The 27694-nt window shown below is 37.3% G+C and overlaps 1 protein-coding gene across 3 annotated transcripts; it reads left to right on the top strand.

The window, feature by feature from the left end:
* Window positions 1-92: 92 nt before the first annotated feature.
* On the top strand, window positions 93-27349 carry LOC144592656 (zinc finger protein PLAG1-like). 3 transcript variants are annotated; one of them, XM_078397405.1, is made up of 6 exons: window positions 93-225; window positions 10938-11067; window positions 13975-14135; window positions 19024-19153; window positions 22535-22900; window positions 25469-27349. In XM_078397405.1, exons 5-6 carry the CDS (start codon window positions 22659-22661, stop codon window positions 26730-26732), a joined length of 1506 nt encoding a protein of 501 aa, XP_078253531.1. In that variant the 5' UTR covers window positions 93-225; window positions 10938-11067; window positions 13975-14135; window positions 19024-19153; window positions 22535-22658; the 3' UTR covers window positions 26733-27349. The 3 variants fall into 3 exon arrangements, with proteins under 3 accessions (XP_078253531.1, XP_078253532.1, XP_078253533.1); XM_078397406.1 differs by lacking the exon at window positions 13975-14135; XM_078397407.1 differs by lacking the exons at window positions 93-225; window positions 10938-11067 and adding an exon at window positions 13769-13847.
* Window positions 27350-27694: the final 345 nt, after the last annotated feature.

Raw genomic sequence — 27694 nt, 5'->3', positions numbered from 1 at the left:
CCCCCGTGCCCGGTTCAGCCAATAGAAGAGGGGTGAGGGGCGGGACGTCCGCCATCAAGTTAGGCTGAGGCGCAGCGCGTATACAATGGCCGCTGGAAGGAGGCTAAAGCAAACAATTTTTAGGCCCGCGGTGAAACAAAAATATGAGAAAAAAAAATTAAAAAAATTCGTAACAGTGTCTAAAGCCGGAAAAAATCACGGGAAAGTGATGTTGAGTGTTCAGCGGTAAGTTTCAGTTGAATTTTGCCAGGTGTTGTCCCCGTTTTGAAATAGTTTATCTGGGTTATTTAAATCATGTTGTGAGAGGGGAGAAAGTTTGTGCCCCCGTTTGTACCTCAGAGAGAGAGGGAGAGGGAGGGAGAGAGAGAGAAAGAAAGCGAAGCAACGGCTGCAGACTCAGAGGAAACAACTTGTGCGACTGATCCCAGCTCATCGCCGCTGCCGGGAGATAACCTCGCTGTCCCCAACTTTATTCGCCCTCAGCCCGGCTCCGGCTGGAAGTGGAGCCTAATGTGTCTTATTTTTGTTGTTGTTGTTGTGCGTTCAACGACAGCGCTGAGCAGGGAGAGAAAAAAACTTGGAGCAACCCCTTCTGTCAAAAGTTGCAACACGAATTGAAAGAATTAACTTTCTAATGAACTCTTTATTTAAAAACATTTTTTTTTCTCTCTCCTCCTGAGGAAAAAATGAACACTTTTCCAACTTTCTCTCTCCCCTTCCCCTTCAAGTTTCTGATGGCTTTTGGAATAAACGAAAGGAAATATTAATTTGCGTTATAATTAAGATGTTAACTAGATGTTGAACTGCAAACGTTATTACGTTCGCGAGGTCCCTTTCAGGTTTCTGTGAATTTTAAATATCTTTACTACACTATGGAGGTGAAGTGAGCAGATTTGCACAAACATGCAACCAAGGTGTTGAGGGGGAGGGTACGACAGCGTTTGTAGTTGGTTGGTATTACTTATGAGTTTTTACAATATAAGTTAAAATAGTCTCTTAGAAAAAGGCTCTTAAAACGAAACATTATTTTGGATGACGTTTCGAGGGCACAGCGAGTCTCGGGGAATAATGGAAACTCGATTTCTCTCAACTTTATGGTGTGTATTTAAAACAATTAAGTAATGCGCTGTTTTCCTCTCAAAAATCATAAATCTACTTCAGAATCAACCAGAAGTGTGACAAATGCATGTTTCGATTAAACTGACAATGTTCGATTTCGATTTTGTGCAAACATTTTTAATTGGAAATTAATTTCGATTGCTATAATGTTTATTCTCCGCCATTTAATTGCGAAGTATACAAAATAATTCGACACAGAATGAGACGAGGCATTAATATGATGGAAAATGAGAGGAGAAAACGAAGCGAAATGCATAAATTAACATCTTTACGTCAACATGCTGGTAAACATTTGCAAGTCAGTCTGATTGATTGGTTCCTCTGCCCAGAAAGAGAGATTGGTGTTTGTTTCTGTTAAATTATAGCTTTTGATACTTTTTTGGTTTGAATTCGCTGACGCAAATTGTGCGTTTTTTCTGCACATGAGAAGGATTTCTGACATGTTTCAGGCCGGGGGGAGCAGGGGGTGTGTGCTGTTTCAAGAAGACAACGTGTGTCAATGAAAACTACTTTGAAATCGAAAAGACGGCTACTTGTTTCATTCAATTCCTGTAAATCTGTAAACGAGAGACCCACAGCACTCTTTATTTTTGTTGTCTTGTTGTATTGTGATTAATATTCTAATTATGTGAACGTAAAGCACGTCAGCGCCATTGGAAAGCCGCTGTTCTTGCTGCTTGTGCAGCCATTGGTATAATGACCAGAAGGATGGACTAATACGTTGACAATTTCGAAACTAAATATTAATTGCATAAATAGTTGTCTCTTTAGTTCGACTTGTGTTATTCGGTTGTTCACCGATGTATAACAGTGTGATGAAGTGACGTTTTCGAAGCGTTAACGCAGTATGTAGTTCTTCCCATCCCAATCACTCATGACACGGTGCTTTTATACTATCGAGTTTTATTAACTTTGATCGAATCATAGTAGATTGCATGGAAATTACACATTTGTTTCAATATAACTCGGAAACTATTGTTTTCTTGAAGAAAGAATAGGAAATTAAGAAACTGAATTTAAGTTTGAAAGAGTATGCATTTACAAATGTATTAATCTAGGTTAGAAAGTTCAAGTTGTCATAAAGGATTTTCTTTCTAGAATAATTGAACGCCAAAGTTTGCAACATCAGATTAAGTCCAGTTTGAAGTACTATGCATAGTTCCCGCTTGTCTGTGCTTTTGAAGACACAGGAGGGTGTGAAAGAGGTTGATCCCAAACTCTGAATGAGCAGGTATCAAGAAAGAAAGATCAAGCATCTCTGATGTTTTTTAAATAAACTCTACTGAGATGTGATGGTGAAAGAGGTGTTCAAAATTCGAAAGGGACTTGATAAATTACATATAAAACAGATCTTACCAATTGTAGAGAAATCCAAAACTAGAAATTGTAGATGAAGAATTCGTAAAAATCTGGAATGTGCTGCCATAAAGTGGTTAATCCAAATGTAGCTCAAAACTACATTGGGGTATGAGGGGGTTGAAGAAATATCTTGGAGGTATGGAATGCTAATAATGCTTTGGATGTTTGGGTGAAGTAACAATGTGTGTTTTTACTTTAACTTTAACTTTAAAAGCATTTTGCATTTCACTTAGTTTAAATCAAAATGAAAATTTATATTATCGAAAGAATATGCTAAAACAATTGTTGAAGCCATTAGGAAACTGGGTTTTATCACCTAATATTTCCAATAAAATATTAAAATTACTAACAGTACTTTTTGGAAGCTGCAAAAAGCTGCAATCATCTGGTAGGTTTTCCGATGTGAAATTTGAAACTGGAACTTTTATGAAAGTACACCAATTATGACAGATTTGCTTTTGGCTTATGATTCACGGAATTAAATGCAAAGTCCCACTTCCTGGTGAAGGTGTTACTAAGCGTTCTATTCATAACTTTTGGAAACTGAATGATTGTGTTTTCACTTTTGTGGTAACATTTATTTTTATAAACATAATTTCAATTTGGTTGAATATTATCGGTTATTTTAATTGATCGACATGAATCTAGCAGTACCTTGTAGTCCAAGTTGTTTAAATTAATGTATTGAGAATTTTTTTATTGTAAAGGGTTTCTATTAAACAGATTTTTGGTGTTAAATTAGTTTATTCACAAAATGCTGGAGTAACTCAGCAGGTCAGGCAGCATCTCAGGAGAGAAGGAATGGGTGACGTTTTGGGTCGAGACCCTTCTTCAGACTGATTTGGTGTTGAATGTCACTTCTGATATACAAAACCTAATTTTATGTTGTTTACTGTGTAAATAGTTCAAGAACTCAAGATACAGTTCAGTTAAATAATCTTAGCTGTAATATTTCTCTTGCTCTCTTCCAGAATGGGATAGCTATCAAATGTTTTTGCATTGATATATTTAAGTGAAAAGCGTAATTTACTAGGAGCAATATTTAATCATTTTAATTTCAGCAATTTATTTCAATTTTCTATTAGCTTCACACTTTGGGTCCACTGTATTGCTAGAGAATGTGTGTATTAGGAGAATCTAATCTTTGATTTAGACTTGATGTACAAATAAAAGATTTGTACAAATGTGCTTTTATTGGAGGTTTTTTTCAGAGAAGGTGTGCTATAAATCACGTTAACTGCATGAAATACAATAGTCTTGACTCATTTAAAAATTCCAGCTACAAGTGCTTCACACCATAATTCTCTAGTGTTTGAGTATATTTATTTTGAGCACTAAATTTTAATAAACTTCACACTTTGAAGAATAATTAGCACACTTAACATCAGCTAATAGAACCTGAGAAATAATGCCTATTCAGAAGTTTGACTATTGTATGCCTATTCAGAAGTTTGACTATTGTAGCTGCACATCAGTGTTCTACAGCATAGGAATAGGATCTTCAGCTTGCCTTGTCCATGTTGACCAAGTTAGCATTTGTTGGCCTCATTTGACTCGTAGTCCTCTAAATCCTTCCTATCTATATCTATAAAAATGTCTTGTAAGTTGAAATTGCATCCATTTTTATAGCTTCCTGTGGTAGCTCACTGCAGATACGGACTGCTCTGAGTGGAAAAAGTTGTCCCTGAGGTCCATCTTGAATCTCTTCCCTCTCACCTTAACTCTATGCCCTTTAGTTTTCTAATCCTTTACCCTGAGGGAAAAAGCCTTAGTGCTCACTTTATTCATGCTCTTTGGATCTTGTACACCTTAATAAGGCTCCGGTGCTCTAAAGAAAAGTAAGTCCCAGCCGATACAACTTCTCCCTATAACTCAAGCCTGTAACCCCAGTTAACATCCTGGTGAATCTCTTGCACCCTTTCCAACTAATGACCTTCTTCCGATTGCTGGGCAATCAGAACTGAACACAGTGCACAAAGTGTGATCTCGCCGACTTGGAAAACTACATCACGACGTCACAACTTTTGTACTCCATACCCTTGCCTATGAAGGCAAGCTTGCCATAGAATACATTTCTATTTTCAGATTGAGAGTTTACATGTGAAAATTGTTCATAAATATTAGCAGTTTCAGAGAGTGTTTGTTTACTTTCATTGGGTAACATCTTGCAACTTTAGTGGTAATTTTGGATCAATTTGGCAAGAAAAGTCATGTGGATGAAAGGTGTTTATTTTATTTCAGTGTTATTTGGATACAAATTATTTGATTTTAGAAATGCATTTAAAATGTAAAGCTCTTAAACATTTTTTTAATAGAAGTTTAAATATTCTGCATTTATATTTGCAGCTAATGCACATATGACTTGGAACATTGAAAGCTATCAGATTTGCATCTCTTTGAGATTTATAGTGACCTGTTTTTTAAAATAAAAATTGGATAACAGATTAGTCTCAAAATAAAAATGTTGAAGTGCATCTTTGAAATACTGTTTCTTTGTCATCATGCTATGTATTTGTAAAACATATTTTCATTCCAGACTGTGCTGGAAATATTTGTATGCTACCATATTTTGACACCTTAATTGTTAACTTTTATGCCAAGCTTAATTTAGAATATTAAAAATACATTTTTAGTCTCCAATTATTTCATTTTAGAATGTATTCCTACTTTTGATGCATAAATACTTAAAATCCGTGTCCGAATTCAAACTTTGACATCTATTAACATATAAGATTTGGACACAAAGGTTTTGTTTAAAAAATATTTAGATGAATGCTACAAATTTGACTATGAAAATGACTGAAATAAAGAGCAATATATCTGAATATTTAGATTCTAACATCTTAAACCAATTTAATGCTTGTAGTCAATATTTAATGTTTTGGGTTGCAGTTTAATTTGCCCTACCCACTTTAATTTGTACATATTTAAACCAATTGTTTAAATATTATATCGAGTGTAATTAAGATGTAAACAAGTATAAAGGACTTTGAGAAACTGTCTCATTTCTGAGGATAATTTTGTTTGAATTATTTGTTTTAATTCTATCACCAAGTGTTTTATGCAAATGTACTGAAGGTCCCTTTTTCTCCATATGTTTGGGAATAATATAACTAAATTTCATCAATTTTAATCTAAATATTTGTAGTTTAAATCTATCAGCAGTTTTGGGGATATTCTTGTTCTGAGGTGTGGCAGGAATACAACCCAATATTTGATACATAAAAATTACATTTTAAAGAATCAGTTTGATTTTCAGAACTCTCATTACTATACAAGTGAATACTTACAGCTAATGTTACTGAAGATTTTTCTGAAATTGGTTTGAATGGTGATTTGTTGATAAGGTAATAGGTGTTTGTTAACTCTTGAAAAAAAACAATACAATGTGAATTAACTTTAACAATAATTCCATTTTACAAAGGTTTAATCTGCAAAGTTAAGTTTTGTTTTAAAGTTTTGTTTTTTTAGTTGAACTGAGCATCCGTTACCACAAATAATGAGCAGTTCATTTTGCCAAACATGATAACAAATAACAGCTAATTTTTCTGAATTGGCAATGAAGTGTGCATTGGTTTTTTTAAATCTCCCAAACATTCAGAAATCTTTGGGGGCCATCTGCAGAACAAAATTTATTCTAAAATGTATAGTTTGTGTTGTATTTTAGGTTTGACTATCGGGAGCTTATAGAATAATGCTGTCAGCGACACTTCATTTTTTAAATGAAGATTTGACAAGTAATGATTTGCTCCAATTTAGAGCAGCTAAGCATTTTTGATGGCGCTATGAAGGTGAATTTTAATATCAATTTATCAAGATTCTATTCTAATTACTAGATGTAAACTAATAAAAACACTAAATATTGGAAAATTCAAAACAACCCTTAACAATAAAATATTTGGTAGCAAATTTGCTATCCTAATGAACAAAGTTATACTGCATAAGAATAAAACTTTTTTACTGTGAAATCCATTGGTACTGAAGTGTAATGTTTCTATATAATTTTCAATTTAGAATTTTTCTCCATACCCTTTTGTGCAAAAGCTAAATTTGTTTTGTTTATTAATGTATTATTTCAAATCCAACAAAAAATATAAATGACTAATGTGGGTAATGAAAGGTTTGAATAGCCTTCTCTATCAAGGCAGTGTACTTGTAATCAACCAAGCTTATTTTAATTTGTTGCAAATTAATTAGCAATTATCCAATGAATTATTGGATTCCGAAAATATTCTGAGAACTAAAAAATAGTACCTTTGCAGATCATCTGCTAATCAAATTTGATATCAACAGTGTACAACATTTAATCTATAAAGAACCTTTTGTACCACAACTTTGACATTTGCAGAAAAAAATGTTGCAAATCATCTGATATTTTGAGGGAATAAATTATTTAAAATGGAGCAAGAAAATGGCCATTTGACTAATTCTTAATTGATGGTTAACTAACAAATCCACTTGTTCTAACATTATCTAAAAATAAAAATGACAAATTGAAAAATTAAGAATTTGCTTTTTGAGGTCTGTTGAACAAATGACAATTCAATGTTGCATTTACATGTGTATGCTTTTAATGTGCTGTGGTTTTTGTTAGAATTCTAACATTCTTTAAAGAACCAAGTGTAATTTTATTTGAGCTGTTTAAAATGTTTATATATAATTAGGATTAAACTATTTCTAATGACTAAATGATTTGCTTTAAAGTAAATTTGAAGGCTAAATTATGTTTAAAATGTGCAGAATTGGTGGCTGAATGGAATGGAGAAAAGTATGGAACAAAATAATAACATGGGCTAAAGATTTGTTAGCACATGGTTTTTATCTTTGGTGAAATTAACCTGAAATGTTGAATTTTGGAACACTTGGTTATTCCATATTTAGGAATATTATGCTAACCTTTTATCTCCATCCTTCTAGATATTGTAGCACTAGGGAAGAGTGCAATATTTGTATTTTAAGGGGGATTGAGGTATGAACCTAGAACCATGGTTGGAGGGGGAGGGTATTGGTGGAGATGGGACCAAAACTGGTGGTTTCAGGTGAAACTGGTGATTTGTCTGGAAGACAAAACTTGAAGGTCTTTTGAGACATAAGTATTTTGACAACTTGGTTATGGAGGATGTTTCTATTTTTTGGAAGATTAAAACAAAGATGGATTCACTAAATTCAATCGGGAATACTACTCTGACTTGCCACCAAATCCTTTTGGGATTAAGGATGGAGGCAAGAACATGTATCAAAGTAACTGGTGAATCAGATTAAATGAAGTGCTATGGGAGGTTTGTGTGAAGCATAATGAACACCATGGACCTCTTGGTCCAAATGGATTTCTAGACCAACATTGAGTACTTGACTGCAAAACTGTTCTACTGTACCATTCAAATTAACTCTTGCTTTCCTTGTGCCTTTTTATAATTCATTAAAGATTATATATTTGATTGTACTTAATTCACTTCAGTAGATTAACCTATTTGAAACCTTGTTTTCCAATTCTTAATTTAAAGTTATAGTATCTAGTTAGAAACGACAACCATAATTTATCCCCTGATATTAGCTTAAATTAATCTATAACTGACTACAAATGACATACAATATTTGTACACAAGTGCTGCTGCATTCATCCACTAGAATTCCATGCATTTAGTGCACTGCAGAGCAGTGCCTCATGTTGCATTTTGACTTTAATATTTTGAGCTATTCGCAAATGTTGAATGTATTGTATGTAATAGCTTGTTACTTGCAAATGTTTGTATATAATTTTCAATCTGACATGCAGAATTGTGAATAGATATTAAAATCTTCTTTTTGGGACAGTTTGAAGACTACATGTAATGCTCATTTAAGTTTTCTGAGCATTTTCAATAAAACACATCTATCTATATCTATATCTATTACTAAAACTCTCTCTCCGTGTGTATGTGTTTGTGCGGTTGTCATCTGTACATCTGCAATGTGTATATTGACAATAAATCATATTTAACTTAAAGAATTGACCCTAAAGAATTGAAATATTCGCAATGTTACAAATGGGCTAGATGGCAACATGATTACATTCTAAAGTTTTAAATCAAACTATACCAAGTGGACCCGTTGGGTCCAATCCACTCCTGCATTTGTGCAGCACCCCCTCTCCCTCTCTTCCCCTCCTCTCCCTTCCACCCCCCCTCCCCGGGGTTGCCTCTCCTGAATTGATGCAGCACCCTCTCCTCCCCACTCCCCCTGCTGCTTCCCTACAACCATCAGGCTATTAAATACTACAACCTTCAAATAGGCTCTGAACTAAAAAGACTCGGGGGCATTATTTTTTGACATTACACTATTGTTTATTTGTCTGTTTTTAATATATTGGACTATTTTTGTTTATTGAGGACTTTACAGAGTACTATGTTTACATATCTGCTCCTGCAGGTCAGAATTGCACTTCTGTTTTGGAACATATGACAATAAAACACTTTTTTGTGCATTATTCATTTTACAGCAATTGGCATCTAAATATAGCTTTAATCATTGGCTATTTACACGAGATATTAAGTACAAGTATTAAGAGCACTGCCACTTTAGAAACCCGTCTTTTAAATTGTCTCAATATTGCTTAGCATTTTGTTTCTAATCCATCTCCATAGATGTTCCAGCATAAATCTTGTAAAAAAGCAAGTTTCTTTTCACAAATTGAATAGTTTTGTTGTATAACAAACTAGATTTTTACCAATAATAGCATTCATTAAATCAGACAGTGCCTTATTCTGACCATATACATGCTTAAATATTTATTGGGAAGTTGTTGTCAGTTAATTCTCAGATGGGATTTAAGTGTATTAGGTTTCAGCAGGTGGTTGATGCATTTACTATGAGAATCTCACCAGGGCTTTTGTATTTCATTGTTTGTACCCATTGGGTAACATTAAGTCTCTATGCCAAATAACCCGTGGCACTGAATTAAAAGTGAATGGTTTGAGTGTTTTTAATTGAGTTAAATGTAATTTATATCTAATCTCTTAATACAATAAGTTTTTATTTCCCTACACTTTCTGTACCTAACTTTCTGATTCAAGTTCACAAATTTTAAGAACATAAGACAGTACAGCTCAAGAACAGGCCCTTCCATGCCAAACATGCCAAGACCATTACTTATCTACCTGCACATAACCTATACACCCTGCATATCCATATGTTCATCAATGCCACCAACAACTCTGCTTCAAACACCACCCTTGGCCAAATTTCAGGCACTTGCCACCTTCTGTTTTAAACCAATAAATATATAAAAAATTAAATGCCCTGCGCATCTCCTTTTAAACTTTGACCGTCTCACCTTAAAGCTATGCCCTCCAGTATGAGTTTTCTGTCCTAGGGACAAAGTTTCTGACTCTCTAACCTATCAATGACTCTCATAATTACTTCTATCAGGCCTCCATGCAACCTCCAGCCTCCGTCTACATTTAGTTAATACCCTCTAATCCAGGCATGATTTGGGTAAACCTCCTCTGCACTCTTTCCAAAGCCTCCACACTATTCCTGTAATGGACGACCAGAACTGCACACAATACTCCCAAATGTAGCTGACCAAAGTCCCATAAAGCTGCATCATGACTTCCTGATTCTTGCACTCTATGCCATGACCTTTGAAAACAAGCACACCATATACCTCCTGTACCACTTCTTGTACTTGTATTGCCACTTTTGGGGAGTTGTGAACTTGGATCCCAAGATCCCTCTGTACATTAATGCTGTTAAAGTTGTTGCCATTAATTGTGTATTTTCCCCCTAGCATTTGACCTTCCAAAGTGCAATACTTCGCACTTGCTTGGATTAAAATCCATCTGCCATTTCTCCACCACTTTTGTATCAGATCTACAACTCGCTGTCTTGGTGTCATCTGCAAACTTGCAGCCAGCGTGTCTACATATATCCAAGTCATTTGTATACATCACAAACAGCAACGGTCCCAGTACAGATCCCTGTACTGGTCACAGACCTCCAGCCTGAATATTGTCCTTCCACCACAGCCCTCTGCCTTCTATCAGTAAACAAGTTCTGAATTCATGAGACCAAGTCACTATTAATTAAATGCAATGTATCTTCTGGGTGTGCCTACCATGGGGGACACTATCAATTGCCTTGCTATAATCCATGTCAACAACATCCACCGCCCGACGCTCATCGGTCACCTCAATGCGTCAAAGCTATGCTGACTGTCCCTGGTTAACTCGTTCACTTCCAAATGGGAGTGAATCTCTCCAGTAGTTTTCCCTACTATTGACATGAGGTTCACTGGCCCATAATTCCCTGAATTCTCTCTACTTCTCTTAAATAAAGGAATAACATTAGATACTCTGAAAAAGTTTCTCCATTTTTTAATGTGGTTAAATTAAAATGTACCTTAAAATAAACTTATTAAACTAAACTGGTTAAAAGGTTTATCTGATGACCCTTAAATTCACTTTGTACTTGTTTTTTAGGTCATCAAAAATGGGACACGTCAAATTCTGCTCACCACCTAGAAGAATTAGTGAAACTGGCTGAGAACGCTGTACGTGAAGTTGGAAATAGTGTTTTGATTTTTTATAAACAACATAAAGTACAGAGGAGGTAAATATTCTTACTGGCTTTTTGTCAGCATGGGTTTGGTATTCAGATAACCATAATATGCAAATAAAAAATGTGCATGGGATGTTTTCAAAAAGCTATTACATGTACTGAGGAAGCGCATATTTCAGTGGGACTGTTTAGAGAACACTAATCTTCAGGTTCAGAATAGAGGATGGGAGAATATTTTAAGAGTATCAAAAAGGTTTTTGGAGTGTTAATGAGGGCCCTGCGCAGAGTTTTGATTCAAAAATGGTTAAACTAAATTGAATACCAACAGTAGATCTTCAGATAACATTGTTTCTGTTATAGAATGGATGCTCCTATAAGAGGAATAGATAGCATGCAAAATAAGAATTCCCTGGATTATTAAAGATGTAGAGTTTAAAATGAGAGAGACCACTGTAGTTACAGGGTTCAGAATATAGGAAAGAAACTAATATAGAAAGCTGAAGTTTGGAAAGATTAATGTGAACATGCAAATTGAGAAATGGGAGAAGGCCAGTCAAGACTCCTCTTAATGAGAAGCCACGAGGAATTTTCTCATCTCCCAATAGGTGTGGGCAGATTGTCACTAATCCAGAGCAAAACAAAGTACTGCAGGAACTCAGCAGGTCAGGCAGCATCTGTGGAGGGTATGGATAGGTGATGTTTTGGTTGGGAGCCATCTATCACTAATTTCACTCACTGTTTTTATCCCATCAAGAAAACTTCCTCTATCTTAACAGCACTTTGTGTTGCATGTCTAGTTAAAATAGATGCATTTATCCCTCTCCTGACTATCTATTAGACACTTCATACTATGATAATGGGAAGTTCATGACCAGGTCAGCAAGATTGTCCACTGCTTATCATGAGTCGTACAACTGTATTAACAAATAAGGCCAGTGTTAGCTGTTGGAAGGGCCTTGCACACAGATTCTTTGATTTGTCAACCAAGCCATATGGTTAGATACTATTAACCAACCAAGATTTCATCTGCTTGGATCTGGTGAAGATCACCACATTTGGCCAATCATATAGTTCCCATAGCCATGGCAGATTACTTAATTTGCCTCTTGTGTTCAAGGTCATTAAGCAATCTCTAGAGTATGGTTCTATCATCGTTGTCAACTGTCTGGAGGATTGGAGCCCAATCCCTTCACTGTTCCTTCCCCAATTAACTTTTTCCATTAATCATTTAAACTCTTGGTGTTTTGGAGGTCTATCACATTTGCTAGAGGTCTCCCAATATTTGCTTCAGTCACCATGTCACTTATCAAGCTGTATTAATGTTGGTGTGGCAACAACTCTCGTAGTCATCTGGGAGGCAATGGACACCACACACAGTTAACCTTTGGTACTTTGCAGCTACCTGAACCTGTTGGGTGCAGCACATGTGATTAGTTGTGTCTCATTCTCACACCACTGCAATTTTTCATCCTGTAATACTTTTCCACCTTGAATCTTACTGCAGTAATTCCATTTATAATCTCCTAGCCACAAGCTTGTGATATCAGATCATGCACCCTTGCGAATTGAGAGTGCTGGTACAGATTCCCGAAAGGTTAATTTGAAAATCGAATTGGTAGTAAGAAAGGAAAATGCAATGTTAGCATTTTATCTTAGTTTAAAGATGCAGCGCGGAAACAGGCCCTTCGGCCCACTGAGTCCTCGCCGACCAGCGATCCCCGCACAGTAACACGACCTTACACACAAGGGACAATTTTACATTTATACCAAGCCAATTAACCTACAAACCTCTACCTCTTTGGAATGTGGGAGGAGACCGAAGATCCTCGGGGAAAACTCACGCAGGTCACAGGGAGAACATACAAACTCCATACAGACAGCACCCCATAGTAAAATATAAAACGGAGATGAAAAGCTGAGGCTTTAAGGCACTGGTCAGACTGCAGTTGGAGTATTGTGAGCAGGTTTGGGCCCCTTATCTGTGGAAGGATGTGCTGGTCCAGAGGAGGTTTACAAGAATGATCCCAGGAATGATTGGGTTAACATATGATGAGCTTTTGAAGGCCCTGGGCCTGTACTTGTAGGTTTAGAAGGATGAGGGGGGATCTCATTGAAACTTACGGAACAGTGAAAAGCCTGGATAGAGTGAATGTGGAGGATATGGGAGAGTCTAGGACCAGAGACCATGGCCTCAGAATGAAAGGACGTACCTTTAGAAAGGAGATGAGGAGGAATTTCTTTAGAGGGTTGTGAATCTGTGGAATTAATTGCCACAGACAGCTGAGGAGGCCGTCAATGGGTATTTTTAAGGTGGAGATTGACTGACAGATTCTTGATTAGTAAAAGTGTCGGGGTTTATGGGGAGAAGAATGAAGTTTGGCCCATAATCCCTCTAAACCTATCCTATTGATGTACCTGTCTAAATGTTTTTTAAACTTACAATAGTACCATTCACTTTTGTTTTTTTACATTACATAGCAGTTAATGATAAAGAGAGCATGGAAAACAAGGCTCTGATGCATTTGAATCGAGCGAGAGGAACAATACCTGGTGTGCCAGAAGCTGAACTATCATGTTGTCTGAACAATGAGATGCCGAATTCTTGGTGTTTACGGAGTATCCTGATAAATTGTGACCTTGTTCTTGGATTTCTCAACAAAAAACAACTCCTATTGTTTGTGTGGCGTGTTTTGTTAAAGTTCATCAGTTTTTCAAAATTAAAAGTTCTTTCTCTGGCATGCAGAGGGAAAGATGTTAGTGGAAATATTCACATCTCTGCACTTGTCCATTGAGGCAGCACTTGAAGCAACAGTCCAAGTCTGATTTGTATAGTAAATTACACTCTTAACTTTCAAACTCTTATAAATTCAGTATCAAGGATCCAAAATTAAATAAAATATTTAAATTGATTTAGTTATAGATTTAATCTATTGAATCTGTTTCCATTTTGCCCAACAGGACTTCTGTGGGAGGAGGCAATCCAAACAGACGAGCTCTCAAACTTTGCAGTAACTGCAATGGTTGAATGAAAACAAAACCATACAATTAAAGTATTTTTTTTAATGCCATTGACCAGCCACTTATTTGAATTCCAACTTCAATTTCACCATTATACAAAGGTAGTTGTTATTATTTCGTAACTAATGAAAGAAAAGTGCATAATCAGCTACTTCTGACTGCTTTCTCCATATAACCAACCTGAGCAGAGTCATGCCTCTGGTCAATAACTTAGTGGTCACAAAACAAGGCCTACTTTTGGTTCAATCACTGGTTGATTACTAACCACTTCTCTTCAGAGGCCATTTGTTCTCAAAGTCTGTCATTCCACACACTTCATCTGGCAACTATTGACATAAAGCTGACGTGTCATCTCTCCTTGTATCTCTGTAAATATTTGTCTCGGGAACAAGCCATTTTCACTCTCCACTAAGGAAGCTTTTCTTGGTGAAGATCCCTTATCTGTTTCATATATTCCTTTGGACACTTGGAAACAAACCCTTTACCCCGAAGATAGACGCAAAGTGCAGGAGTAACTCAGTGGGTCAGGTAGCATACCTGGAGAAAAAGATAGGTGACATTTCAGGTCCCGACCCAAAATGTCACCTATCTTTTTATCCAGAGATGCTGATTAACCTGCCAAATTACTCTAGCACTTTGACTATCTCTGATATAAACCACCGCCTGCAGTTTGTTTCTACCTTTACGCCAAAGTCTGTTCTGAGAAATCATGGCACATAATGTCTCCAAATACAGTGCCCTCCATAATGTTTGGGACAAAGACCCATCATTTATTTATTTGCCTCTATACTCCACGATTTGAGATTTGTAATAGAAAAAAATCACATGTGGTTAAATTGTCAGATTTAAAAAAAGGCCATTTTTATACATTTTGGTTTCACCATGTAGAAATTACAGCGGTGTTTATACATCGTCTCGTCCCCCCGTCCCCCCCCCCCCCCCCCCCCCCCATTTCAGGGCACCATAATGTTTATGTCGCAACAATGTCATGTAAATGAAAGTAGTCATGTTTGTTGCAAATCCTTTGTTGCAAATCTTTTGCATGCAATGACTGCTTGAAGTCTGCGATTCATAGACATCACCAGTTGCTGGGTGTCTTCTCTGGTGATGCTCTGCCAGGCCTGTATTGTAGCCATCCTTAGCATATGCTTGTTTTGGGGGCTAGTCCCCTTCAGTTTTCTCTTCAGCATATAAAAGGCATGCTCAATTGGGTTCAGATGGGGTGATTGACTTGGTCACTCAAGAATTTACCATTTTTTTAGCTTTGGAAAAACTCCATTGTTGCTTTCGCAGTGTGTTTGGGATCGTTGTCTTGCTGTAGAATGAACCGCCGGCTAATGAGTTTTGAGGCATTTGTTTGAACTTGAGCAGATGGGATGTATCTATACACTTCAGAATTCATTATGCTACTACCATCAGCAGTTGTATCATCAATGAAGATAAGTGAGCCAATACCTTCAGCAGCCATACATGCCCAGGCCATAACACCTCCACCACCGTGTTTCACAGATGAGGTGGTATGCTTTGGATCTTGAGCAGTTCCTTCTCTCCTCCATACTTTGATCTTGCCATCACCCTGATATTGGCACAACTTTGGTCCTCGTGTTGATAAACAGCAATAAATGTTTCCCAAGGTGATGGAAAGACTGGAGGAAAGACCAAGTGCTGAGAGCTCTCATATACCTGCATTAAGGAGGCAATTAAACACATCTGAGCAATCATAAACACCTGTGAAGCCATGTGTCCCAAACATTATGGTGCCCTGAAATGGGGGGACTATGTATAAACACTGCTGTAATTTCTACATGGTGAAACCAAAATGTAGAAAAATAGCCTTTATTAAAATCTGACCATGTGCACTTTAACCACATGTGATTTTTTTCTATTACAAATCTCAAATTGTGGAGTACAGAGGCAAATAAAGAAATGATGGGTCTTTGTCCCAAACATTATGGAGGGCATGGTATATTAAGCCCAGATAAGTTTACATTGGTGAGTCCAAGCACAGAGAAGCAGCCATTTTGTGAAATATTTGTTTAGTCCGCCAAGACCTGTTGGATCTTCCATTTGCTAACTATTTTAACTGTCCCATACTAACCTTTCTGTCATGGGCCTCAATTACCTGAGTGAGACCACACAAATTGTAGGAACAGTACCTCCTATTCTGCTTGGCTTGCAACCCAACAGTGTGGGCATTTTTATTCTACAAATTTAAGTAATATGCCTCACTCCTTTCTCTTACTATCAAGCCCCTTTTTCTATCCCTTTCCCTCTGACTTTACGTTTTGCTCTTTATCTGACACCCTTTTGTCTCCTTTTATCTCCAGCCTTTGTGACTGGCTTGACCCATCTGCCAATCAAAACCCTTCTCACCTGTATCCACCTATTACTTCCCTAGCTTTGACCCACCCCTCTCTTTTCCAGCTTTCCTCCTCCCCCAAACCCTCCTAAGTCCATACTACAATCCGTCTGAAGAAGGGTCCTGGCATGAAACATTTATCCCTTCCACAGATGCTGCCAGACCCGAGTAACTCCAGCACTTTATTTTGCTTCAGTCTTCATTTATGTTGTCCCATATGTCCATGTGCTACACTAGGTTCTTGTTTACCATACCTGTAAAGACTAGTATCCCGGTGAGGGAAACATTTCCAGAAGACTGACTACTCTTTGTATGTGCACCATCCAGCTCACCTATTCAAATAAACCTAACCTTTAAGGGGCAGAAAAAACTGTACATTTTTTACACTATAATATGCAAGGTAATTCAATATGTAGGAAGGAGCTGCAGATACTGGTTTACACAGAAGATACACAAAATTCTGGAGTAACTCAGCAGGTCAGGCAGCATTTCGGAGAAAAGGAATAGGTGATGTTTTGGGTTGAGACCCTTAAGGACTGAGTCAGGGAAGAGGGAAACGAGAGGTATGAAAAGGAACAAATTCATGAAAGGTATGAAAAGAACAAATCAAACTTTTCCTGTCAATATAAAAATAATGTTCATATTTTCCCACATTATATTCCATTGCTAGATCTTGACCCACATACTTTTGTAGCCTCCTCTATACTCTGCATCTTGATGTCCTACCTCCCAATTGCCAGCAATTTCAAATTTCCTCCCATTCCAACACCAACATGTCTGTCTTTGGCCTCCTCCACTACCAGTGTGAGGGCAAACACAAACTGGAGGAGTAGTACCTCCTATTCCACCAACTCAAGTTTCTTAAATGCGTAATGCTGCATATCAACCTGACTTGGAAATAAATCACTTTTTTCCAGTGTCACTGAATCTAAATCATGTAACTCCCTAATCAACAACACTGCAAGTACCTTCATCCAAACAACTGCTGACTGACACTTTGAAGGGCAAGTAAGGATGGACAGCAAATGTTCTTGCCAGCAATGCCCACATTCATTCATAGAACTAAAACTAAAAAAAATAAAATTGTTAATTATCTGAAACTCGTTCAGCATCACCATTTTCACCATCATCATAAATGATTAGGATTTCCATTTTAGTGAAAAAAAGGTTGTGCACCACTGATATAAATAAAAGCTATATGAAAACATTTCTTTGGCCCTATTCTGAGATGAGATAATATTTATTGCATTGAATTTCTTTCTACGGAACACACGGAAAGCAACTGGTCCAGATGGAGTTTCTGGTTGCCTCCTTAGGAACTGTGTGGCCACCTAGCGGGAGTGTTTGGACATCTTTAATCTCTCCCATCTCTGTTCTGAGGTACCCACTTGCTTCAAAAAGACCATTAGCAGACTGGTGTCAAAGAAAAGCAAAATCTTGTGCCTTAATGACCATGTCCAGTGACCTTTACACCCGCCGTAATGAATTGCTTTGAGAAGTTGGTTATGGCACACATTAAAACCAGCGTATCAAGCAGCTTTGATCCACTGCTGTTTGCCTACCGTCACAACAGGTCGATGGCTAATGTCTCCCTGGCTCTACATTCATCCCCGGAGCAGCTGGATAAGAAGGATATCTACATCAGGCTCCTATTTGAAAGACAACCGGTCTGCTTTCAATACCAATATTCCAACTTAGCTCCTCTCCAAATTCGTGGAACTTGGAGTCAGCACTCCCCTATGCAACTGGATCATTGACTTCCTAATTAACAAACCACAATTGGCAGAATAGGTGACTAATCCTCTACAATAACTCTCAACACTGGTGCCCCGCAAGGATGCGTTCTCATCCCCCAACTCTACTCCTTGGACACTTGTGACTGCAGCCAAATATCAATCCAGCTCAATTTACAAGTTTGCAGACGATACCACTGTAGTGGGCTGGATATCAAGTTATGACGAGATGGAGTACAGGAACGAGATTGAGAGCCTCGTAACTGGATGCCAAGACAACAACCTCTCGATGTCAGCAGGACAAAGAAGAATGTGATTAACTTCAGGAAGTGAAACTGTACACACAATGGCTCAATGGTGTTTTTATTGTCACGTGCAAAAGCACAGTGAAATTACTTTCTTACATGCAGTCCAGTATAGTATTCCCATATCCAAGCGTGTTCTCGATTAGCAAGTGTACGGAAATAGTCCACTGATCCCGCATGCAAGAGATGCCACATTGTGACCCATTTTCAAAGTCCAATCTGCACTCTAGTTCTTACAAGCGGTGCCCAATCGAGGCAAGCCCAAGTCTGCAGTGGGCCTCAAACCATTGCTTTCCTTGGATGTGGCATCCCCCCTCCTTGCCTGTCCAACTTTGTGCCCCAGGGGTGCCTCCCTTGAGGTTGCAGTAACAAAAGCTTTTCACTGTACCTTGGTACATGTGACAATAATAATAAACTAAACTACGTTTTATGTAATTTTAACTTGTTTGCACAATTCAACAAAACATTACCACTAGCTAACAAAGTTATCTTGTACAAATGTTTTCTTTTCCTTTTATGAGAAAGACGTTGCAACAATACTTGATTTAAACAGCTATAGCATTAAAGTTTTTGTTTCTTCCCCCCTCCCTAGGTTTTAGATTTGCGATTTGTAGAAACCTGGGGCACATTGACAAACAAACTATGGGCCTGAAACGGATTCCAACTATGGAAAGTGTTAATTTCCACAATGAATAAAACTAGGAGGAAAAATCTATGAGCAGGTAAACTTTTTCTTTTCCAGCTCTTCTTCCTACCCAATTTCATAACAATTAAAGAAAAAAATCAAATATGCACTTCTTGTAATTATATTTCACATCTTTGCCATGACAGTCAAACTCCAGGACTGTGATGCTGGAGTGTCCTATTTTCCGCATGATTATATGTTATAACTATTAATTTCCCTACACACTTATGACCTTTTTGCAAGTTATTACATATTCTAATGGTGTCTATATCTATATTCAGTGAACTTAGCAAGTTTCAGGATCATGGGTACCTGGTACGTGGTGGAATTGCAGTGATTCTTGTGTAGGGGTGTGGGGAGTTGGACAGTAGAGACCATTGAGTCTTGCCACAGTGAAACTCGAGGGAGTGCAGTCTCTGGGTAATGTATGGAACAATATCTGTTGAGCCAAATGCCAATCTTTCAGTTTCTTTCTGAATAGTACAACAGAAGATTATCAGAGATTTGCTGTATTTGCATATCATAGTTAGTTTTGTAGCACACATCAATAACATTTCTTAGGTTTATGAAGTTTGTTAACTTTTGATGTGTTGGTTGTAATTCTCCAAAGTTTCCCAGATTCTGGAGCTGTCTCAGAGGAGTGGAAAACAGCAAATGTAATGCCACCATTCAAGAATCGAGTGCATTAGAAGGCATAGAATTGTAAGCCAGTTAACCTAACATCTTCAATGGGGAAAATGATGAAATTCATTATTTAGGTCATGATAGTGGAATATTTAGAAAATCATAAGAAAATAAAGCAGTCAACATGGTTTCATGGAAAGGAAATGGTGTTGACAAATTAACCAGGTTCTTTTGAAGAAAAAGAAAATAGGAAACGGGAAGGATTGGGCAGAATTAGTGGAATTGTATTTGATTTCCAGAAGGCATTTGAGAAGGCAGTACCCAGGGGTTACCTGACAAGATAAGTGTGCATGGGATGAGAGCAATACATTGGCATGGATAGGTAAGCGGCTAAGAAAAAAGAGATCTGGAATACATAGGTCATTTTTGGATTTATAATACGTAACTAGTAGGATGCCACAGGGTTTAGTGCTGTGGCTCAATGTATAAATGACTTGATTTACAGGACTAAATGTAAAGTCGCCACATTAATGGATGATACCAAGTCATCAGGAGGACAGTCTTCAATGGGATAGAACATGAATCAAATCCAAGTGCTGGAAATTTGAAATGAAAAACAAATGCTGGAAAAACTCATCCAGTCAGGCAGCATCTATGGAAAGAGAAATGGTTAACGTTTTAGATCCTAAATGTTGACTGTTTCTCTTTCCAAAGATGCTGCCGGACTTGCTGAGTTAATCCAGAAATTTCTGTTGTTTATTGGGTTAATGATGGATTAAAACTTTGTAAGAATTTGACAGGTGGCGTATAATGTGGAGAAAAAGTAAGACGATCCTGTAGAAGGAAGGAGGAACAGGCAACATTAAACAGACTACCAAAATGTTGTTGTTGAAAGAGATTAGGAGTCTTCTGTATGCAAATCCTAAAAGATAGCATCTAGGTATAGCAAGTAATTAGAAAAGCTAATGGAATTTTTGCCTTTGTTTGTCTTTGTGAAAAAATAGGAGGATTGTGATGCAAGATTTCAGGGTGCTGGTGAGACTACACCTGGAATACTGTGCATAGTTTTTGTCTCATTTTTTAAAAGAATAATGTACTTGCTGTGGATCTATTTCAGAAAAGGTTCATAAAGTTAATTCCAATGATGAAGAAAGGCTGCAACAAACAATCTTGTGGAAGGAACTCAGCAGGTCAGGCAGCATCTGTGGAGGGATATGGCCAGTTGATATTGCAGATAAGGACCTTCATCTGGAGTGAAAGAGTAGGAGATGGCCAGTGTAGAAAGGTGAGAGAGGCAGGATGGAGTAAGAGCAGGTAGGTGATAGGTGGATCCACATGAGGAGTTGATTGGAAATCAAAGTCATGTGGGGGAATGGAGAGTAAATAGCAAGAGTGGCTGGGAGATGATAATTGGAGATGATAAATGTTGACTGTCTATTTCCCTCCACAGATGCTGCCTGACCCAGTGTGTTCCTCCAGTAGATTGCTTGTTGGTCCAGATTCCAACATCTGCAATCTCTTGTCTCCATGAAGAAAGGTTGGACCATACTGTTTGGAGTATGGAAGAATTAGAGGTGATCTTATTGAAACATGAGATTAAAAGAGGACTGGCAGGGTGAATACGAAGGATTTATCTCCCCAGTGGATGCAACTAGAATAGTAGGCAGAGTTTCAGAATAAAGGATTGGCCATCTTCAGGCTGGCTGTAGGGATGGAGAAGAAAGCAGGTAGTGGGGAGAGGCAGGTCAGTGCATGGCAGGTAATAGATGGGCACAGGTGAGGTGGGTTTTGGATAGGCAGATTGTTGAAACAAAGGCCAGAGATAACAGCAGGAGGTCTGAGACAGGATTGAAGAGTTGCCAATTACGAAGCTAGAGGAAGGAAAGTAGCAGGTGGAGGGGGAGGAGAGAAATAGGTGGGAGTCTAGGTGGGGTATGGAGGAGAGGGGGAGTTGTGGAAAGGAAAATGGGGGAAGGGGAGGGAGGACAGGGAGTGGCTTGTGGGGGAGTTAATAGAAGGTTATGCAAAGTTGAAGAATTCAATGTTCATACCGTTGGGTTGTAAGTTATATGAGGTACTGTTCCTCCAGTTTGCATGTGGCCTGACTCTGGCAATGAAGGTGGGCCAGGACTGAAATGGGAATGGGATGGGGCCTGCTCTATCTTCTGTTCTTCTGAGTATCACTGCTGAATCTGACAAATTTATCATAACCAACAAAATAAGGTTTTATTGAATGCTTTTTACAACCTGTAACAGGGCTCTAAGGTAATTGGAGACAATGGAAGATGATGGAATCATGAACAAAACATAGTGCTAGAGGATCCTAGCAGGCCAGGCAGCAGCTGTGGAGGGAATGGAGGGAATTCAGAAGAATAAGAGATCTTATCCAAATGTTCGAAATTCTTAAGAGGTGATACACCAGAAACAGGGAGGATGTTTCTCCTGGTTGCGGTGTATAGAGCCAGAGAGCTGCACCTTCAGAATAAGGGTTAGGCCATTTAAAATTCAGATTAGAAATTTCTTCACTTGAAGATTAGTGAACCTTTGGAATTCTCAACCCCAGCAGCTATCATTGCTCAGTTATTGTACTCATGGAGATAGTGACAGATTTCTAGATATTAAGGGGTTATGGGCATAGTGCAGGAAAATGTGGTCAGGGTAGAAGGTCGGTTTTTAATATTTTGGTTGAGTATGCAACATAGTAGTAATATTAATGCCATTATGAACAGTATTCTGAAATAATTTCAGTTACACCATGCCTAAAATGACTGTAAAACTTAACTTTTGCTTATAGGTCCTAAATGCCAAATGTATTGAACACATGAAACTACATCTGAAAGAAGAAACCGAAGTCAAGTTATATCAGTGCAACTGGGCAAACACCAAGAGTCCAGTAATTAGGTCTGCAGCAGACTGCGATGGCCACTGTCATCCCTTGTGCTCTTTTAGAAGTAACGGAAACTCAGAAGGTTCTAGCAGGGAAACGTAAATGTAGTGAAACCAAATCCAGAAAATCCTTTCCTTGTCAGTTGTGTGGAAAGATCTTCACTAGTGTTGAGAAATTGAAAGTGCATTCATATTCGCACACTGGAGAAAGACCCTACAAGTGTTCGCACGGGGACTGTACCAAGGCATTTGTGTCCAAGTATAAACTACTGAGGTATGGAAAACTATTCAGAGTAGATAGTAACTCTTTATTGATTGGGGATATTTGCCTCTGCTAATTTCAGCCTCCAATTTGAGTAATTCTAAATTTCAGATTTGGTCTCATTCCAAACTTAATTTCCTATAAATAGTGCACCTAACTTATCTCAGAATATACATTGAAGGCAAATTGAAGTAAATATATTTTAATGGTATAAGGCAGTGAAAGCCAAAGATTGAGCCAAAATTGGTGCAACAGTTTTATAAATTTATGCATGCTTTGATGTAAGAAACAGTTGTGGATTTGTCATATTCTGATTCATTTCTGCTCCTTCATTGTAAAATTTGCAATGTGTTATGCAGATGAATTGAAGCCTGAGGCAAAAATCTCAACCAGTAGAATTTTGAGCATTATGTGCACCTGATTGTCATTGCATGAAGGGAGCAACTCTACCTCAAAGTTTTCATTGAATTATTATTTTATCATTGTTTACTACCATTTCAAAACTTGGGCAGTTTGAATGTGTTTGAAAATAATGTGGTCTGGGTCCTGCTGGTAAAAGCCAGCAGTACCAAATGGGAGCAAGTCCAGGAGTCCATGCATGCAATGTCAAACACGGAAATTCTAGACTTGCTGAATGTCAAAATAGTCCATTTGCTTTTCTGCTAGATGTCACATCGGGATGTAGCAAAGGGTGGGGAGGAGTGAAAATTAAAATGGCTCTTGGATTCTGTGCTTGATTTAACCTGGCACAGTGTCTGTGCCTCATTAATAGCAATGAGGATTGTATTGTTGCAGTTAAAGCAATGGTGAAGGTAAGTTCTTTCCTTAATCGTTTCACTTCAGTTTAATGATTTTACATTGTGTTTTTTAAGTTTTTAAAGTAATCTTTTCAATTAATTTTGCTCATTAATTTTAATGGCCTTTAAATTTCATTAAAAGTCAAAATCATTTAGTGACAATTGAAAAATAGTTGTTGCTTTGACAGTGGTGGGACATTGCCAGCAAAATAATACATCACATTAGTGTAAGTGAATGTGTCGTGGCGGTATTCAGTACCAACATGATCTGGCCCTGCATTTGAAAGACTATGCGGTGAATCAGTAATAAATTTGTCAATTAAACCAAATGTTAAGAGTTATTTAAAACAAAGATATGGTGCAGGAATTGATCAGCAAGGTCAAGCTGTATCTACAGATAGAAAAACTGTTTTGGCTCAATGGCCCTTTATCGGGACGTTTTTTGATTTTTCCATTTTTAAGCATGATTTAACTATCTTCAGTATTATTTTTGTTATGAGTGAAATTATTTAAATTTAAGAATATATTGCTTGTATAAATACATTTCAATAATATTATTATATATCCTTAATCCTAAGTTTTGAAAGACCGCTTGAATTTCTTTGTTTCTATACTAAATGTTTCTAGCAGTAATAATGAGCCATTTTGTGCTAAACTGGACGCGGGCTGTCTGCAATTTCATTCTCAGGCTTATCTGTGCCAGAGGAAGAGGCCCTGTCTTCCAGATAATGATGGGGTATCGGGTGATCTAGTACAGAGGCTCTATGAAAGCAAAGCAAAAAAATGTTTAACAGTTAGCAAGTCTATCACTTTTAACGTTTTCACTATCAGAGACATTTCAAATTAACATTGAATTGAATAGTTAAATATTAATAATATAAGATTTAAAAGATTTGTTGATAATTAAACATTAATATAAAGTTAAATTATTTTTAAAGATGTAATACGTTCCACTATGCCTTGTCATCCACATGCATGCGGTCAGTCTTCATTGAGATCAGATCTTGCACAGTATCTGAGAGACAAGGAACCCCACCAAGACCAGGCCTCGCCAAGGGATTCCATCAGATCTCTAGCGGCAGATTTAATTAACCGATTTGGCTCTCTGATTCTGTTTAGCTGTTTTTTTTCCTCATTTCACAGCACATTCACCAAAATCTGAAGTGCATAATATCAATAGATCTGATCAAAACTGTTCATAGACCTTTATAATTTCATTAGATCGAGATGACTGGTAGTCAGAAATTCAGACATTGATCAACAAATTGATTGAAAACATTGAATGATATTGAAGATCTCAGAAAAAAAAACATCCTCATGAAAAAAACAGTAAAGAATACTTTAATATGCAAAGTTTAATTCTGCATTATGTATTTATATGTACTAAACTTTAATTTAACTAAAATTTAATCCAAAAATATTAATCATTTGTTAATGTTTTGTTAAAATAACTTGATTTTTAAGAATGCCCTAATTTGCTTCTACATATTACATTTTAGGGCTATTGTCACAACAATAAATTAGAAAGATTCATTTAATTATAATTAGCAACATACAAAACAGGTTTAAAAATCATGGAAGCACTCAGCAGTTCAGGCAGCATCTGTGGAAGGACTTCTAATCTAATTCATGTTCCTCGACTTGAATGTTTCCAGTATTTATTGTTCTTGTTTCAGATTTCTGGCAGTTCTTTGATTATACATTACAGAATACCCACCTCCAAACAAGGAGAGCTGGTGCACTTGAGGTTTCCAGTATAAATAACCACTTGTGTCTGTTCAAGGCATATGGCCACCCATTCACCTCAGAAGATCCACAAGTGTACTTACTGTGAGAAAATGTTCCATCGCAAAGACCATCTAAAGAATCACCTGCAAACCCATGATCCAAACAAGGAAGCCTTCAAGTGTGAGGAATGTGGGAAAAACTACAATACAAAGCTTGGTTATAGGCGTCATTTAGCTCTGCATGCTGCAACGAGTGGTGACCTAACTTGTAAAGTTTGCTTACAAACATTTGAAAGCACAGAAGTATTACTGGAGCATCTGAAGACGCATGCCGGCAAGTCATCAAGTGGCACAAAGGAAAAAAAACACCAATGTGACCATTGTGACCGTTGTTTCTATACTCGTAAAGATGTTCGAAGACATATGGTAGTACATACAGGAAGGAAAGACTTCCTTTGTCAGTATTGTGCCCAGAGATTTGGTCGGAAGGACCATCTGACCCGTCACATGAAGAAAAATCACTCGCAGGAACTGCTGAAGGTGAAAACAGAACCAACAGATTTTATGGATCTACTTAGTTCTAATGCTTCATTGTCATTAAAAGATGAGCTAAGTCCAGTGATGTCAGTGGTTTCCAGTGAATTGACAACTAGATCATTTACAAATACTTTGCAAATGAATATCTACAGTGCCCATATTCAGACCATGCAAACATTAGGGGCAACAAATCAAGTGATCTCTACTCCATTACCTTTAGGAATGGGTTGCCCACTAGAAATTGAGACTTCGATTCGCTCTCCTCAAGAACTTTCCTCAAAATATTTTCTTGGTTCTACCTCGTATGCCATTGCGCTGCCTGAAAAAGGACAACCATTAAAAAGTGAAATAGACAGTTTCTTAATGGATTTGCATAGTGATTTGATTCCCTCTGCCCATGACACTCAATTGTCCTTATCAAAACAAGGCATTGAGTCCGAGCCAGGGTCTCTGGGTGATGGATGTGGGGATATTTTGCTTTCAAAAAGCCCAGCATTCTTCAATGAACCCCTCAATACATCGTCCTTAGACTTTTCTCAGTTATTAAGTTTCATACCGCTAAATAACTCTTCATACAATCAGCCAGTTTCTTTGGGCAATTCTGGTATGTGTTATACCCAAGAAGAACCTTCCTCATCCCTAATTCCTCTCCCACCGCAGTACCAGGATTTGCACGAAACTGGTAACAGCATTGGTCTCAATGCTCTGCATCCCTTATCTACAGTCTTCACAACTAACTTAAGCACAACAACCCTGCCATGTTTTCACCAGGCTTTTCAGTAGGCAGTAGAACATTTCTTAACCATTTCATCTTCCAATGATTGTAATATCAATTATCCTGATGAAACATTGAGGAATTGAACTGTAAACTCTTTAATGGCTTGTAACATCAGTGCTAATTTGAATCACCACCAGTGGCAAGCAAGACCAAGAAAAAATGTACAGCACAGTACTATTTATTTTTGGACATGATAGGAACATTCTCTTTAGCACTTGGTTTCTAATAATACACAATGGGGAGCAAATTTGAGTCTCGAGTATGATTAACTCGTGGACAGCCTAGATGTTTACATTTAGAATTTCATACATAATAGCACAGTCCTCAACCCTTTCATCGTAATGGTTGTTGAGTTCTAATTTTAGGTTGTACTGACACCAATAATTAATCTTTCAGAATTGTATATCAGATGCAAAAAAAAACTGCTGGTCAGGCAGCATCTAGAGAGGGAAAGGCACAGTCAAGTTTTATATCAGATAGTGACTGCAAAATTGAACCTGATTTATACCTGACAAGCAAACTGAATTCAATTCTTGAAAAGATTGCTGCTCGGTTTAACGATTTTTGCACAGTTCCATTTCATAGATTTTTGAGGGTGCATTTTTGCATTTCAAAAAATGTTTGAACACCAAAAAAAACTTTTGAACTTTGGCCATATCAATGCACCAAAGTTGGTTTATAACCCATTCATTTTTATTTATAAGTATAGGTGACCTATTTTTCAAGAAAGTTTGGTAAAAACCTTAAAAAAAATTAAACATACCATCAAATAAGATATTAAAACTTTTAAAAATCCAGAAGATAATTTTCAATTCCTTGTCATGACGTGGCAATATAAATAAGAGTTTTTCTAATTTAAATTGATTATGTACGTTTTAAATTCTGTGGCATTTACTGAAGATTTTATATTATATCATAGGTAGTCAACTAAACATCTGAATCTGACATATGGATAAAAGCCACAAGT

The sequence above is a fragment of the Rhinoraja longicauda genome, chromosome 4, assembly GCF_053455715.1.
Source record: "Rhinoraja longicauda isolate Sanriku21f chromosome 4, sRhiLon1.1, whole genome shotgun sequence".
In the NCBI taxonomy this organism is placed as follows: Eukaryota; Metazoa; Chordata; class Chondrichthyes; order Rajiformes; family Arhynchobatidae; genus Rhinoraja; species Rhinoraja longicauda.
The sequence above is the reverse complement of the archived record's forward strand: the minus strand, read 5'-3'. Positions and strand labels throughout refer to the sequence as shown.